General features: G+C 36.3%; 1 protein-coding gene across 1 annotated transcript; it reads left to right on the top strand.

The window, feature by feature from the left end:
• The first annotated feature begins 1,652 nt into the window (after positions 1-1,652).
• On the top strand, positions 1,653-2,618 carry LOC149968608 (estradiol 17-beta-dehydrogenase 11-like). Its single transcript, XM_090167863.1, has one exon. The coding sequence runs from the start codon at positions 1,653-1,655 to the stop codon at positions 2,616-2,618; it is 966 nt and encodes a 321-aa protein (XP_090023989.1).
• Positions 2,619-12,821: the final 10,203 nt, after the last annotated feature.

The following is a 12,821-nucleotide window of genomic DNA, read 5'->3' as shown; positions in this document are numbered from 1 at the left end:
TAAAGTGAAACGAAACGAAAAAATGTAAAATAAAATGAAATGCAATAATATAAAGTAAAATGAAACGAAATAATATAAATTAAAACGAAACGAAATAAAAAAAAATAAAATAAAACGAAACGAAATGGAAGTCGGAAGGTTTCCGTTTTTTCGGAGACATATTTAATACCGAAAAACACGAGTTCGAGTTTTCCGAGGAGGGCAGAGACATCAGCGCCGCGACAACAAGAGCGTTAACCCGACAAGCAGAATTAATCAGAGCTGACCTTGCACGTGAATTCCCGCCGGAATTTTTTAAAATTGAGAACTTCGGAACGCCTACAAATATCAACATCCGGCTAGAAATAAATTTCAGTGAAAACAATGCGAACGTTTTAGTGGACACTGTAAATTCAAAGTTACAAACATTTATAAATCCGGTACCTGAGTCACATATCGAAAAACCGTATAATTTAATAAGTGATATAACGGGAAACATAGATTTAGAAAAAATAAACTGTAATTTTATATGGAATAGTTCCTTTACAGGCCACGAAAGCAATATATTATGGCGACTCTTGTATAGCTTCGTAATTTCCCCGTATTTGGCCTCTAAACTGTATAACCTGAAACCGGAATTACCCTTTTGCCAATATGCCAGTCGTAATTTAAAGCACATGTTTCTAGAATGCCCTATTACTATAGGCTTCTTAGAAAAATTAGAGTCTTTTATTTGTAAATACGAAAAAAAATTTAAAATGGATAAAATTAAATATTGGGTGTATAGTGTAAGCCCAGGCCCTTTTTCCAATATCACCCGGAATCTGTTTGCATTGAGTAAGCTCGTTATTTATTTTTCCTATAATATAAAAATGAACAATGGTGCAGGGAATAGCTCACATTTAATTGAAACAGATTTCAACAAACGCTTATGTAAATTTATTAAAATGGAGAGAGAGTGTTTCAAGAAATATAGTGTCTCCTTATACCCAACAATTTTGGCCTCAGGTTTAATTAAGGAAAATGGACCCAACGTAAATTTAAATTTCGTTCTCTGATTTAGGTGGTGACCTTGTAAATATGTAAATAATTTTTTATTGTTCTTTTATTGATTGTATTTTTTTTCTTGTTTTTTAAATAAACGCCCTTCGTTCTGCGGAGTGGCTTAAACCTAAAAAAAATATATATAAAATAAAACGAAATAATATGAAATAAAACGAAATAACATGAAATAAAACTAAAAAATATAAAATAAAATAAATTAAAATAAAACGAAATGAAATAATATAAAATAAAATAAAATAAAACGAAAAGAAGAAATAATATAAAATAAAATAGAACGAAACGAAATAAAATAAAATAAAATAATATGTAAATAAGTTGTTATTGTTCTTTTATTGATTGTATTTTTTTTCTTGTTTTTTAAATAAACGCCCTTCGTTCTGCGGAGTGGCTAAAACCTAAAAAAAAAAATAGAACGAAACGAAATAATATAATATAAAATAAAATAGAACGAAACGAAATAATATAAAATATAATAAGAAATAATAAAAAAGGAGTAACTTGGCCAAATCTTGGGCGTTTACCCGAGACTAAATCACGTATTTTTCAATCGTTCGCGAACGGGTCGGCAATTCAACAGCGGCCATTGCATACTTTGGTTCGCAGATAAAATGACTGACTCGTATCTTTCTCGCTATTTAAAATTTGCTTGGTTCGTTGCGTTGTTGATTGTTGACGCGATCTGGCTTGCTTTCTCGAATCTCATCCCCTTCAGCTTTAAACAAAAAAAAGACCTTAGAAATGAAATAGTCTTGATCACAGGCGGTGGCAGCGGATTTGGACAACTGATGGCGGTCAAGTTCGCCCAGTTGGGTAGCAAAGTAATCATCTGGGACGTGGATGCCCCAGGGTGTCGAGACACCATCGCGAAGGTAAAAAGAGAAGTCAGCGGGGCTCACAAAGTTCACTGTTACATTCTGGACGTGTCCGATCGGGACAAAGTGTACGAAACGGCCAAGATAGTCAAAAAGGATATCGGCGATGTGACCATCTTGGTCAATAACGCCGGAATAGCTCATTCCAATTACTTTGTGGACACATCTGATGCTTTATTAGATAAAGTTATGCGGGTAAATACCATGGCTCATTTCTGGACCTTAAAGGCATTCATGCCCAGTATGATGAAGAACAACCACGGACACTTGGTTAGTGTGGCCAGCGTGGCTGGTTTTTTAGCGGTCGACAGAGGCAGCGCTTATTCGGCTAGTAAACACGCTGCCATCGGTTTATTGGACTCAATCACTTTGGAACTGATAGATCGTGGAATGACCAACGTCAAGACCACGGTGGTCTGTCCAGCCTTTGCCAGGACTAGTATACTGCAATGCGAATACGACGGGATCATTCCCATGATGGACCCCGAAGTCGTTGTTGACAAGATCATGGAAGGTGTATTAACGGATAAAGAAGTGGTGTATGTTCCGCGTGCGACTGTCCTCCTTAGCTTCCTCTATCGCTTAGCTACCAAAGCGGCGATACTGAGAATGATCAGCCCACTACTTGGCCAAGCTATAAGAGAAACCATAAAAATCAAGCGCGTCTTCGAGGAACAAAGTGAAGGTGACTTCTATGGGTAAGTCAACACTTTAGCTGTCCCAAAACTAAACTGATTAAAAGGCTTTTTTCATAATCTAGAATTACTTTATACAAGAACTATTTACAGTATAAATTATAGGATATTTTTAGGTATTTAAAATGCAGGGGCTTCATGTAGTATTTATCGTTGAATAGTAATATATACATAAATTTTCAGTACATATTACTATTTGTTTATAGTTTTGTTTCAGATATTTGTAATAAAGAACAGCCCTGTAGTTTCTATGGTAGAAATGTTATATATGTATATATTTGTTCAATACATATAACTATGTATTTACAGTAAAAAATAAAGACGTTTAAAGGTATAAAAAATACAGATAGTTCCTGTAGTCATTGTGGCCGAAGTTGAATTGCTACCAAACAGTAATAATCCATAAAAATTAATTATTTTGTTGGAAATCAACTAATATGAAGAAAATAGTTTTAGTGTCATCTCGTAAAAGCACCAATGGAGTCATATTTTTAATTACCCATCAAATGAAAACTAATTAATGTTGATACATTTAAATGCAAATTCATCGCGTTAATGTTTGTGGTTTGAACTAAGTGTAATACGAGTCTGGATTCCAGCCAATGAGTTTCATTATTATGTTGTGCACGTGTTTTTGGCTCTTGCTTTGGACTCTAGTTCTGCTTGAGCTTATTGGTATATATTTAGCAAATTTGTTGAATATTTTTTACAATTAAAATACTTTATTGGTTAAAATTTAATTACGGAAATGTTTCGTGTGCATAAAATTATTTTAACAAAGGGTAGTAAGAACAAATAAAATATATAATATTTCCTGGCTTTAAACACGCCGTTTTTAAATGTAAATTCCGTGAAATTTACAGGTGTGTTGGAAATTTTAATTATTGTATAAATTACAGGAATCTCAAGTAAAAGATATTTACGAAACTTTCTCTAAAAAATACAGAACATTCCTGGCTACTGTGCGTCCAAGATAATATTTTGTCTAGTATTCTAACCATTTTAAAAACGGGGAACATGATGTTTTACGGTTCGTCAATTTGAGAAATACGGGGTGTTTCACAGAGGTCCGGCTCAAATTTACAGACGTGTTCTTTGGGTAACAAGGAGGGAAAAAGGTCTGAAGAAACGTTATCCTAAATTGAATCTTATCCGAGTAATTGGCCATCAAAAATGGGCCTCCAAAACGTCGAAAAACGCGCAAATATGCAGTTTCTATTAATCCTTGGACCCAGTTGTTTACTTTTACTAAGCATTTGATTTTTAATCGAAAAAGATTCGAAATCGATCACTAGTACCAAATATTCGTTTTTAATTGAAAGAAGTATTCTACGCGTAGAAATTAAAAATAACAAGATATTTCATATTGACCACTTTAATTGAAAGAAAGTTACTTATTGAATTTCAAGTACAAATTTAATTGACTTACAAAGAATATACAGAATGATCACCTGGAGCACACGCAAATCATTCTGGAAACCGTTCGAAGATTCGAGGCTTTTTTTGCGCTCCCTATCGGCGGTTGGTCGAACTACTAATCGGAGGTTAAATTTAATGCACTGTTGAAGCTAACAAGTTAGAAACTTAAGCAGACGCTTGACGTAATTAGACCCCTTATACGATTCGGCACCGTTGCGTCATCTACAGTGGCGTAGCTGAGAACTCAGAGCCCCCCCCCCCGCAAAAATCTTTATGAGGCCCCTCTTTTTAATTTATTTAATGGTTAGCGGGGCCCCCTCCGAAGGTCGAGGCCCCCCCGCACCGCGGGCCCGGCGGACCATCAGCTACGCCACTGGTCATCTAGACCCGTTTCGGTCAAGAATAGTTTCACAGCGATCAATAATGCGTTGTCGTAGGTCATCACAACAATTTTTCAAAATGTCCCCCGAACTAAAAGTTGGGTATGGGTAGAAATTCGTGTTCTTTGAGAAACAAGGAGTGAAAATGTCTTGTAAGGTTAGTGAATCAAATGTCTACTAACAAAAGCTTATTAAGCTTTCACATCTAGAAGTATGCTATCTTTACGATTTAAAATAATGACAAGGTGATTTACATTACCGTAGAGACACAATTACAAATTTATTTCTTAGTTTTATGGTTCCTTAGAGGTTACATGTACTGTTACCTAACAACATTACCTTGATCATTGTATTTACAAAAGTTGTTCGAAATGGCCCTCATTGGTGTGTAGGCAAGCTTGGACGTGTCTTCGGAAAGATTCTCGAACACGACGAAATATTTATGGCGTGTTTCGGATTGTATCGGAGGAGTCAATTATTCGTTGACGTAGGTCTTCAACGTCTCGAACTTCAGTCTTGTTTACCAAGTCGTTGATATGGCCCCAACGATAGAAATCACATGGGTTCAAATCAGGAGATCTGGCTGGCCATGCAACAGTTCTACCTCGACCTATCCACCTCGGAGGAAACTCAAGATGACCTTTAACCTGAAAGCTAAAATGAGAGGGTGCTCCGTCGTGCATAAACCACATTCGTTGTCTTACTGATAGCGGTACGTCTCCAAGAAGCTCTGTTGAAGTGTCTTGTAGAAAGGTTAAGTACGACTCACCGATTAGTCTTGGTGGTAGAAAATAAGGTCCAATTAAATGAACGCCAACAATTCCGTGCCAGACGTTGGGACTTTATTGCACTTGAGGCGACCAAACGGTAGTCACGTGCGGATTTTCTGGCTGCCACTCATGACGAATACGTAAATTGAAGATTCCATCACGGGAAAAATTAGCCCAGTCAGAAACTTAGAGCGAACTTAACCAATTGACGTCGTTAGTCTGCTCCCGAAACCACTGACAAAATTTGACTCGTCTTGGATAATCGGCTCATTTAAAGATTGAACCCTTTGCAAATGGAATTGGGGTACTGGTGTCCTTGAAGGGTACGCCAGACAAGTACAAATCCGCAAGATGGCTTGGCCCTTTAAAAAAATATTTGTACCCAATACAATGCATGACAAATAAATGAAATTGAATTGATGGTCGACTCGCAATTGACGTCCAACTTGCCTCGTACTTGTCGTAGTACCATCGTCGGAAATAGTAAGTACTTGATCCTCCACTTCTTCTGGAACGTCTCTTCTGCAGTAGCAGGTCCCGTGCGTTGTTTTTTACAGTTTCTTTTAAGCGTCTGTCAACCAGCGTGAACGTTTGTCGATTTGGAAGCTGTGTTTAAGGAACGTGCTCCACCGCATTTCCCTGAGCGAGTCCACACATAAGATGTATATCGGCATATTCTGCATTCGTGAAGTACACCATAGCATAGCAGGTTTAAGATACGAAATGTTAATTTAATTATTGAGGCCCCTCATTTTATTGCAAATGCGAGCCTCGCTTACGTCCAAAAAACTGTTGGAACAAGTGTTGTAGACTTAACCTGTAGACTAAAAACATTTCATTGTGCGTGACTATTTAATGAGAGCATTAATTACACAAGCCAACTACATTCAGTGTACTAGCATTCGGTGGAAAACATGGAGATGAGCTAGATACGTTCCAAAACGCCTAACAAGGTGTTAAATTTGTACTTGTGGCATTATAAGAATAAAAATACGAAATTCAATAATTCCCTTTTAGTTATAATAGTCTTAATCACTTAGAAACAACTTGTTATTGTTAAAACGAATTTATACGTAGCTCACGTCTTTCTTTTTAATAACGCACTTTTGAAAGTAGTTTTGTGTTTATTGAAAAAGATGAGAAACGAAGTGCTTAGTGAAATAAAACAATTGGGTTCAAGGAATAATAGTAACTGTACATTTGCGCATTTTTTTACGTTTTGGAGTTCTATTTGGGAAAACGTTTCTTGGAACCTTTTCACTCCTTGTTACCCAAAGAGCGCCCTTGCCAATTTGTGCCAGACTTCTCTGAAACCCCTGTATATTGCATTTACGAGTAAAAATCCTCGGCAATTGTGTTCATCAAAACCTAACTTGAGTATCATAGTGTAAGTAGAAATAACCAAAAGCGTAATTTTTGTTTTAACTTTGAACAAAACGCCATTTTCACAGTGTTTCAACTTGAATAAACCAAAAAAATAGTAGCAAGAGTAAATACATTTTCCATTTAGGCCCTTTATAATATATAATGAAAAATATACAATAACATCTGAATGATACGCTTGAGCCCTCTTTTCCAATATGTTTTTATAGTTATTTATTTCAATATTTCGAAGAAAATTATTCATCCTAAGACTGCACAACAGCACGAAGCAGTGGGAGCTTTTACGCCAACTAGTTTCGGACACCAGTAATAAACAATAGCATGTTTAACTCTGATTGTCGCTTTTACGAGCAATTATTTTAATAAAATAAAGAATAGAAATAAATAGTGAAAAAACTGTTTTTAATTTTCTTGTAAGAGAATTATCATCCGCGTAATATTCGTAAAAGGTTTGTTTCTTCAGGGTTATTTTGGTTTACTTAAAATGGAGTAATTTTATATGAATAGTTATGTGTCCTATTGAGACATTTTTTCTCGAAATTTTTAAACATAAAAGTCCGAAATTTATATGATATACGTATTATTAAGAAACTCATTTATTTGTAAATTTCACAACAATATTTTAACGATTTAATTTTTAATTTTCAGGTAAGTGCTTCACTAAATTCTTTAGTGCAAAACTTGGATCACGGCATTCTCTTCATCAAAATCTAAAGAGTACTCTGATAATTCTCTGTTACGCTGTAAATTCTTGTTAATATTTGACATTTCAAAACTTATGTTGTTGTACCTTGTGCTTCTACCTCTATTGGTTATTTTTTGTTTGATCTGATAACAGATATTTGTAACTGTATCAAAATAAGATAAATACATTTTTTTTACAGTTAGCTGGTTCACAATAATCTCAATAAAGCATAACATTAACTATTCATGCGTGTTCTTTACTCAAAATTAATTTTTACCTCTCCGAGGGGACAAAGTCCCCTAGGAGGGGTTATACAACGACCGTGTCTGTCTGTGGGTCTGTGGGTGGGTCTGTGGGTGGGTCTGTGGGTCTGTCTGTCTGTCAGGACTGCGAACGCGTTCGCATTTTCGGTGCAAAGTGTAATCACTGCGTACGCAGTTTCTCAAAGGGTTGGCAAAACCACCGGGTGACGGTGAGCGTTAACGGATGCATTTGCGGTTTGGTTTTTATGGTGTTTTTTCGCTCACCGTCGTGACGGTTTGGTGTATTACGTTTTTGTAATGTTTATGCGTAGGTTGTGAGTGTTGAATTTGTTGTGTTTGTGTTCTTTCTGATGGTTGTGCATGTTGAGTCTGTTGTGTTTATATGGGCGTTTTCTCTCCAACTTCTTCTTAATGACTTTGGGACGGACCGAGTGCTGAGTGTAATGCTACCTCTCAACGTCCAATGGCAGGGTTTCGTCTTAGTATCAATTTGCGATCGCATCGGGCGGGATTTGAACCCGAGACCTCCTGATTGACAGGCGGACGTTCTACCACAGAACCACCGACACTTGTTACGCCTTATTGAAAATTAGACCTTCAGCTTTATCGGAAGCGTATTTAATAGAGTAGGAAATTTTTGTTTAATTGAAATAGAATTGAAATTGAAATTATTGCATCGAAGAAATTCTAATTTAGCGTTTCTCTATTGATTAAAAACAAATGCGCCACCCAGGTTTCGAACCCAGACCATTCGGCTTAGCAGTCGAGCGCTCTACCACAGAACCACCGATAGCTGCTTAGTTTCACTGAAATTAAGACAGGCATCGTAAGCATAATAGGTAATAAAGTCTTTTTTTATTAATGAATTTATGAAGGCCTAATCTGGTATTTTTTAAAGGTTAAATCTTGTTTTAGCGCAGTCAGCCGAGATTAGAGGGTTAAAGGGTAGACCCTGTGGGTGGTCCACTTTCTTAACGACCTATATATAGTTCTGTTAATTCAAAGGAGATAATTTAACGTTAATTGCTTTAAGAGCTGGCGGTTTGTCAAGTGGCTCTCTGTGCTTTGTTGATGGTAAGGTTTTTGCTTCTTGTAAATACATTTGGTGTGGATATTTGGATATCTACGATTTCTAACGCAGTCAATGATTTCTTGGGTGTGCGAGTCATTATATGATATTGGAAATTGGACGGCATTGGTCTTTTTCATGTGGTATGCGTCACAACGTCAACAGGAAGTGAACGAGTCGTCCACTACCAGATATCTACGGTATCTTCATCAAGGGCGAGTGTTGAAATAAAATGAGCGTTAAAGATGCGGCAAGTATTTCGTAAGCGAGTAATTCCAAAAAGCCTCTGTAGATATTTCTTTCATTAAAATTTGCTTCGTATTATATTTAACTGATAAACTTGTTCTGTAAAAGGGTTTAATTCAATTGTGCATTGTTATAGTACGTCTAACTTACTGTTGTAACTACTTAACTTATGATATTCTGAATAAATTAAAATTGGTCGTTTCGTCTCAATTATTTTAATTATAATTAAAATTTTATACCGGACGGGATAGAAATGGGTTAATATTTTTAACAAATAACTCTAAATTGCGGAGATATATCTTTAAGGGTTATCTCGAGAAATTAATACCACTAGGGACAATTCTTCCGAGGAGCGGTATATTTTGGCTTGCCAACTTGTTTTATCAGCATTATAAGCTACAAACACATCGTGAGGCCGATAGATCAGAATATAAACGTTACGTTAACTTCACGTGAGGTAAGTAAATTTCTTTAGTCTTAATTGAGAAATCATTTAACTATTGTTTTAATATTTCCTAATAAGACAACATAATTAACTTCTTAAATCTGTCAAGCACCTGATCAGTTAACATATTCAGCTCTTGGTTAAGCGGTTATCAATGCCGGGGGTAGTGGCTCACTCCGGTAATCCCAGGCGTCCGGGAGGCAGAGTTTGTCGATGGCCGTGTGAGGACGACTACCAATCCCCCAACGGGTGGTCGGGATACTTCCGCCACGGGTGTCCCCACGTATCCGCCCGTTGGCGTGGCCGTTCAAATATCTCACCCTGTTTAATCGGTTATTGTGTGTGTGCTGGTGTCTAAGGCCTCGGGTCGACACCGATGTTTGTGTTTCTCAAAAAAAAAAAACGGTTATCAATTATGTGGTTTGGGGACGAGCGCCAAAATCCGGTGTATCGATGACGCGCTTGATCCCGCATTTCAATAGAATAGTTTGCTTAAAATGTCGTAGTTTTCAATATTTGACGATATTTTATTTATTTATGGGTTATTTATAATAACATTTCGGTTTTAATAACGTAAGTTTACAGTACGGTGCCGTTGCGCGTTTAACGTAATAACTAAAACCAATCAGGAAACCGACATTTGTCGTTTACTCGATGAGCAAAACCTTTTTCGAGATTGAACTTTTTAACCGTCCAGAAAATTACACGTAATAGAGAAAAATACCTCTTTACTACAAAATCAGTTGAAAATCAATTATATAACGATTTGTTGTTAATATTTCTACCTATTTTCATAAATCAAAAAGTTTCTAAGTAAAATCTGGAGCTCAGCCTTGGCAATGAAACCCGCCTAGTTTCAAAACGTTTCGCATCAAAACCATTTGTGATTGGCGGCGCTTGAGCAACGTCATAAGCCCTGCCATCCCTGCGACTGAAGCGAAATAACCTATTTATGGCTGAAATAAATACATTCATGGTAATACGTTTTTAAGGATCATGAAATCTAGAATGGTCGGTACTCGGAATAGCAAGTAATGGAAATAGTGGGTACTCGGAATAGCAGATAATGGAAATAGTGGGTACTCGGAATAGCAAGTAATGAAAATAGTGGGTACTCGGAATAGCAAGTAATGGATATAGTTTATACTCGGAATAGTAGATAATGGGAAGAGTGGGTAATCGGAATAGCAAGTAATGGAAATAGTGGGAACTCAGAATAGCAAGTAATGGGAATATTGGGTACTCGGAATAGCAAGTAATGATAATAGTGGGTACTCGGAATAGCCAATAATGGGAATTGTGGTTACTCGGAATAGACAATAATGGGAATAGTGGGTACTCAGAATAGCCAATAATGGGAATAGTGGGTACTCAGAATAGCCAATAATGGGAATAGTGGGTACTCAGAATAGCCAATAATGGGAATAGTGGGTACTCAGAATAGCCAATAATGGGAATAGTGGGTACTCAGAATAGCCAATAATGGGAATAGTGGGTACTCAGAATAGCCAATAATGGGAATAGTGGGTACTCAGAATAGCCAATAATGGGAATAGTGGGTACTTGTAATAGCCAGTTTTAAGAATAATATGTACTCATCCCTGTACACGGGTATCCTCGAGTTGGCGTGGCGCTTACACATATCGCACCCCTTATTAATAAGTTGGATGTGTAAACCAATTGTTGTCCCACACGTCGTAATAGCTCTATAAATAATAAGCATTAGCACGTAATATCGACGCCCGTTGTCTCGAAATAAGTTTTGGCAATTCTAACTAAACGTTTTTTCAGTACAGAATGTGAGTATAAAGCTAGCCTCATGGTGGTCGGATATTTTCTGGTTGTCCTTTTTGTTTTTAAACGATAAATGAATCCTATTTAATATTACGCATACGTCGGAGCTCTGACAATTTTAGATATTAGGTAGCCTCCGCTGATTTAATATTCGCGCCCGGAACGGAACCTGTTACCAGAGTCGGGCAAAGCTCGGAATGGAATTGCGCGAGTAATTTTTCCCCCACACTTTCTCTCACTCCACTCCCTTAAAACTCCTTTCGTAAGAGTGGGGTAATTACTTTTTCGTCACTCGCCGAATACGCTCGCGGGAAAATATCGATGGTGGTCCAGTTAGGCTTTTATACTCTTATCGATTTTATAGGCTATTAAAAGAAGGCGGGAAACTTTAATTGAAATTTTATTTAATGACTTTACTATAGAGCGTGGTGCTATCTATTAATTAACGGCAAAGGAATCTTAAATTTAAAATAGCCAATGATAACATCTTCAGAGAACCATTGTAGACTATACAATACGAAGTATTATAATTTTGCAGCTTAAACCCTACTTAGCGGACTTTAACCTAAAATATGTATTTCAAATCCGTTTTAGTTCCATATATATATATATATATATATATATATATATATATATATATATATAAATCCTCGCTGGGACGTCCCTGCTAGGTCCATTTAGCCCAACTAGGTCCCGTCCAAAATTCATATTCCGGAATGCAATACGGACGTCCCATTTTAGTCCTCCAATACAAATATCGCGAATCCGATATTCATCCCAATGGACGACGCATAGATCTCCATTATTCGTTTCACCCACAAATCGCCAAATTATGTTTATGAATAATTAAATTTGTTTCAGTTAGCACTTTTATTTTTAATTGAGCTAATAGCAGCGATGTGTATCTACAATTAATTAATGAACGAAAAATAATTAGAAACAATATTATTCAAACTTAATAACTGCTTTATTTAAAGGAAGTGTCGGCTCTATCATTGCCTACGTTATTTTTCATTGGGTCTATGTATCGAAGATGGCTTTGGTTGCTCAGATCGCTGGGAAGGTGCTTCCACCTAGTATTGACTTTCAACAACGTTTTATCGTTTATATTCAAGTCGAAAATTATGTGTTTGCCGAAAAGCCAATCCAAGCGAGGTCGAATGAGCGCGTGATTACATATAGTCTTTTCTGATACGTGGTTACGAATACCGAATGACCTAAAAGCATGCAAGGTAAATTGTGCTGGGTAATGTGCCTTATTAACTTGTTTAAATTTGCACGGTGGCGACAACTGTCGAGCGAGAATGCAACTATACTAGAGCCGACACTTGCTTTAACGTTAATTAGTGAAATTAATTATTTAAAGTTCTTGAAAAATTGTAAGGTACTATTTTTAACTGTTCTTCTTAATTAATTATTTTTCAGGATTAACTCTAAATATTTGCATTATTTTTATTGTAATTTGTTTTAAAAGATTTTTTAGTTTGTTTAATTAAGGAATAATTTTTTTGTTGTTAAATAAGTCCTTTATATCTGGAAACACTGCTTGTTGTTTCTATTGTTCGACGCCATTCTTTTGGGCACTTAGGAGAAGGGTCATGTACCCGTGTTACACACACACGTAAATTAATTCTGAAAAACTGTTCTCTCTATTACCGCTAATTTATAATTATAAGAGTAAGTATTATCATAAGTTCTAAGTACATTTTGACCCTGTACATCATGTTAAAATTTTACATATAAGGAATATTAATCT

This window comes from Leiobunum rupestre, chromosome 1, assembly GCF_980474605.1.
Source record: "Leiobunum rupestre chromosome 1, qqLeiRupe1.1.hap1, whole genome shotgun sequence".
NCBI lineage: Eukaryota > Metazoa > Arthropoda > Arachnida > Opiliones > Sclerosomatidae > Leiobunum > Leiobunum rupestre.
Note: the sequence above shows the minus strand (reverse complement) of the source record. Positions and strands in the feature narration are given on the sequence as shown.

Excerpts from the sequence above, each read along its gene's own strand:
- LOC149968608 (XM_090167863.1), top strand. The coding sequence starts at position 1,653 with ATGACTGACTCGTATCTTTCTCGCTATTTAAAATTTGCTTGGTTCGTT.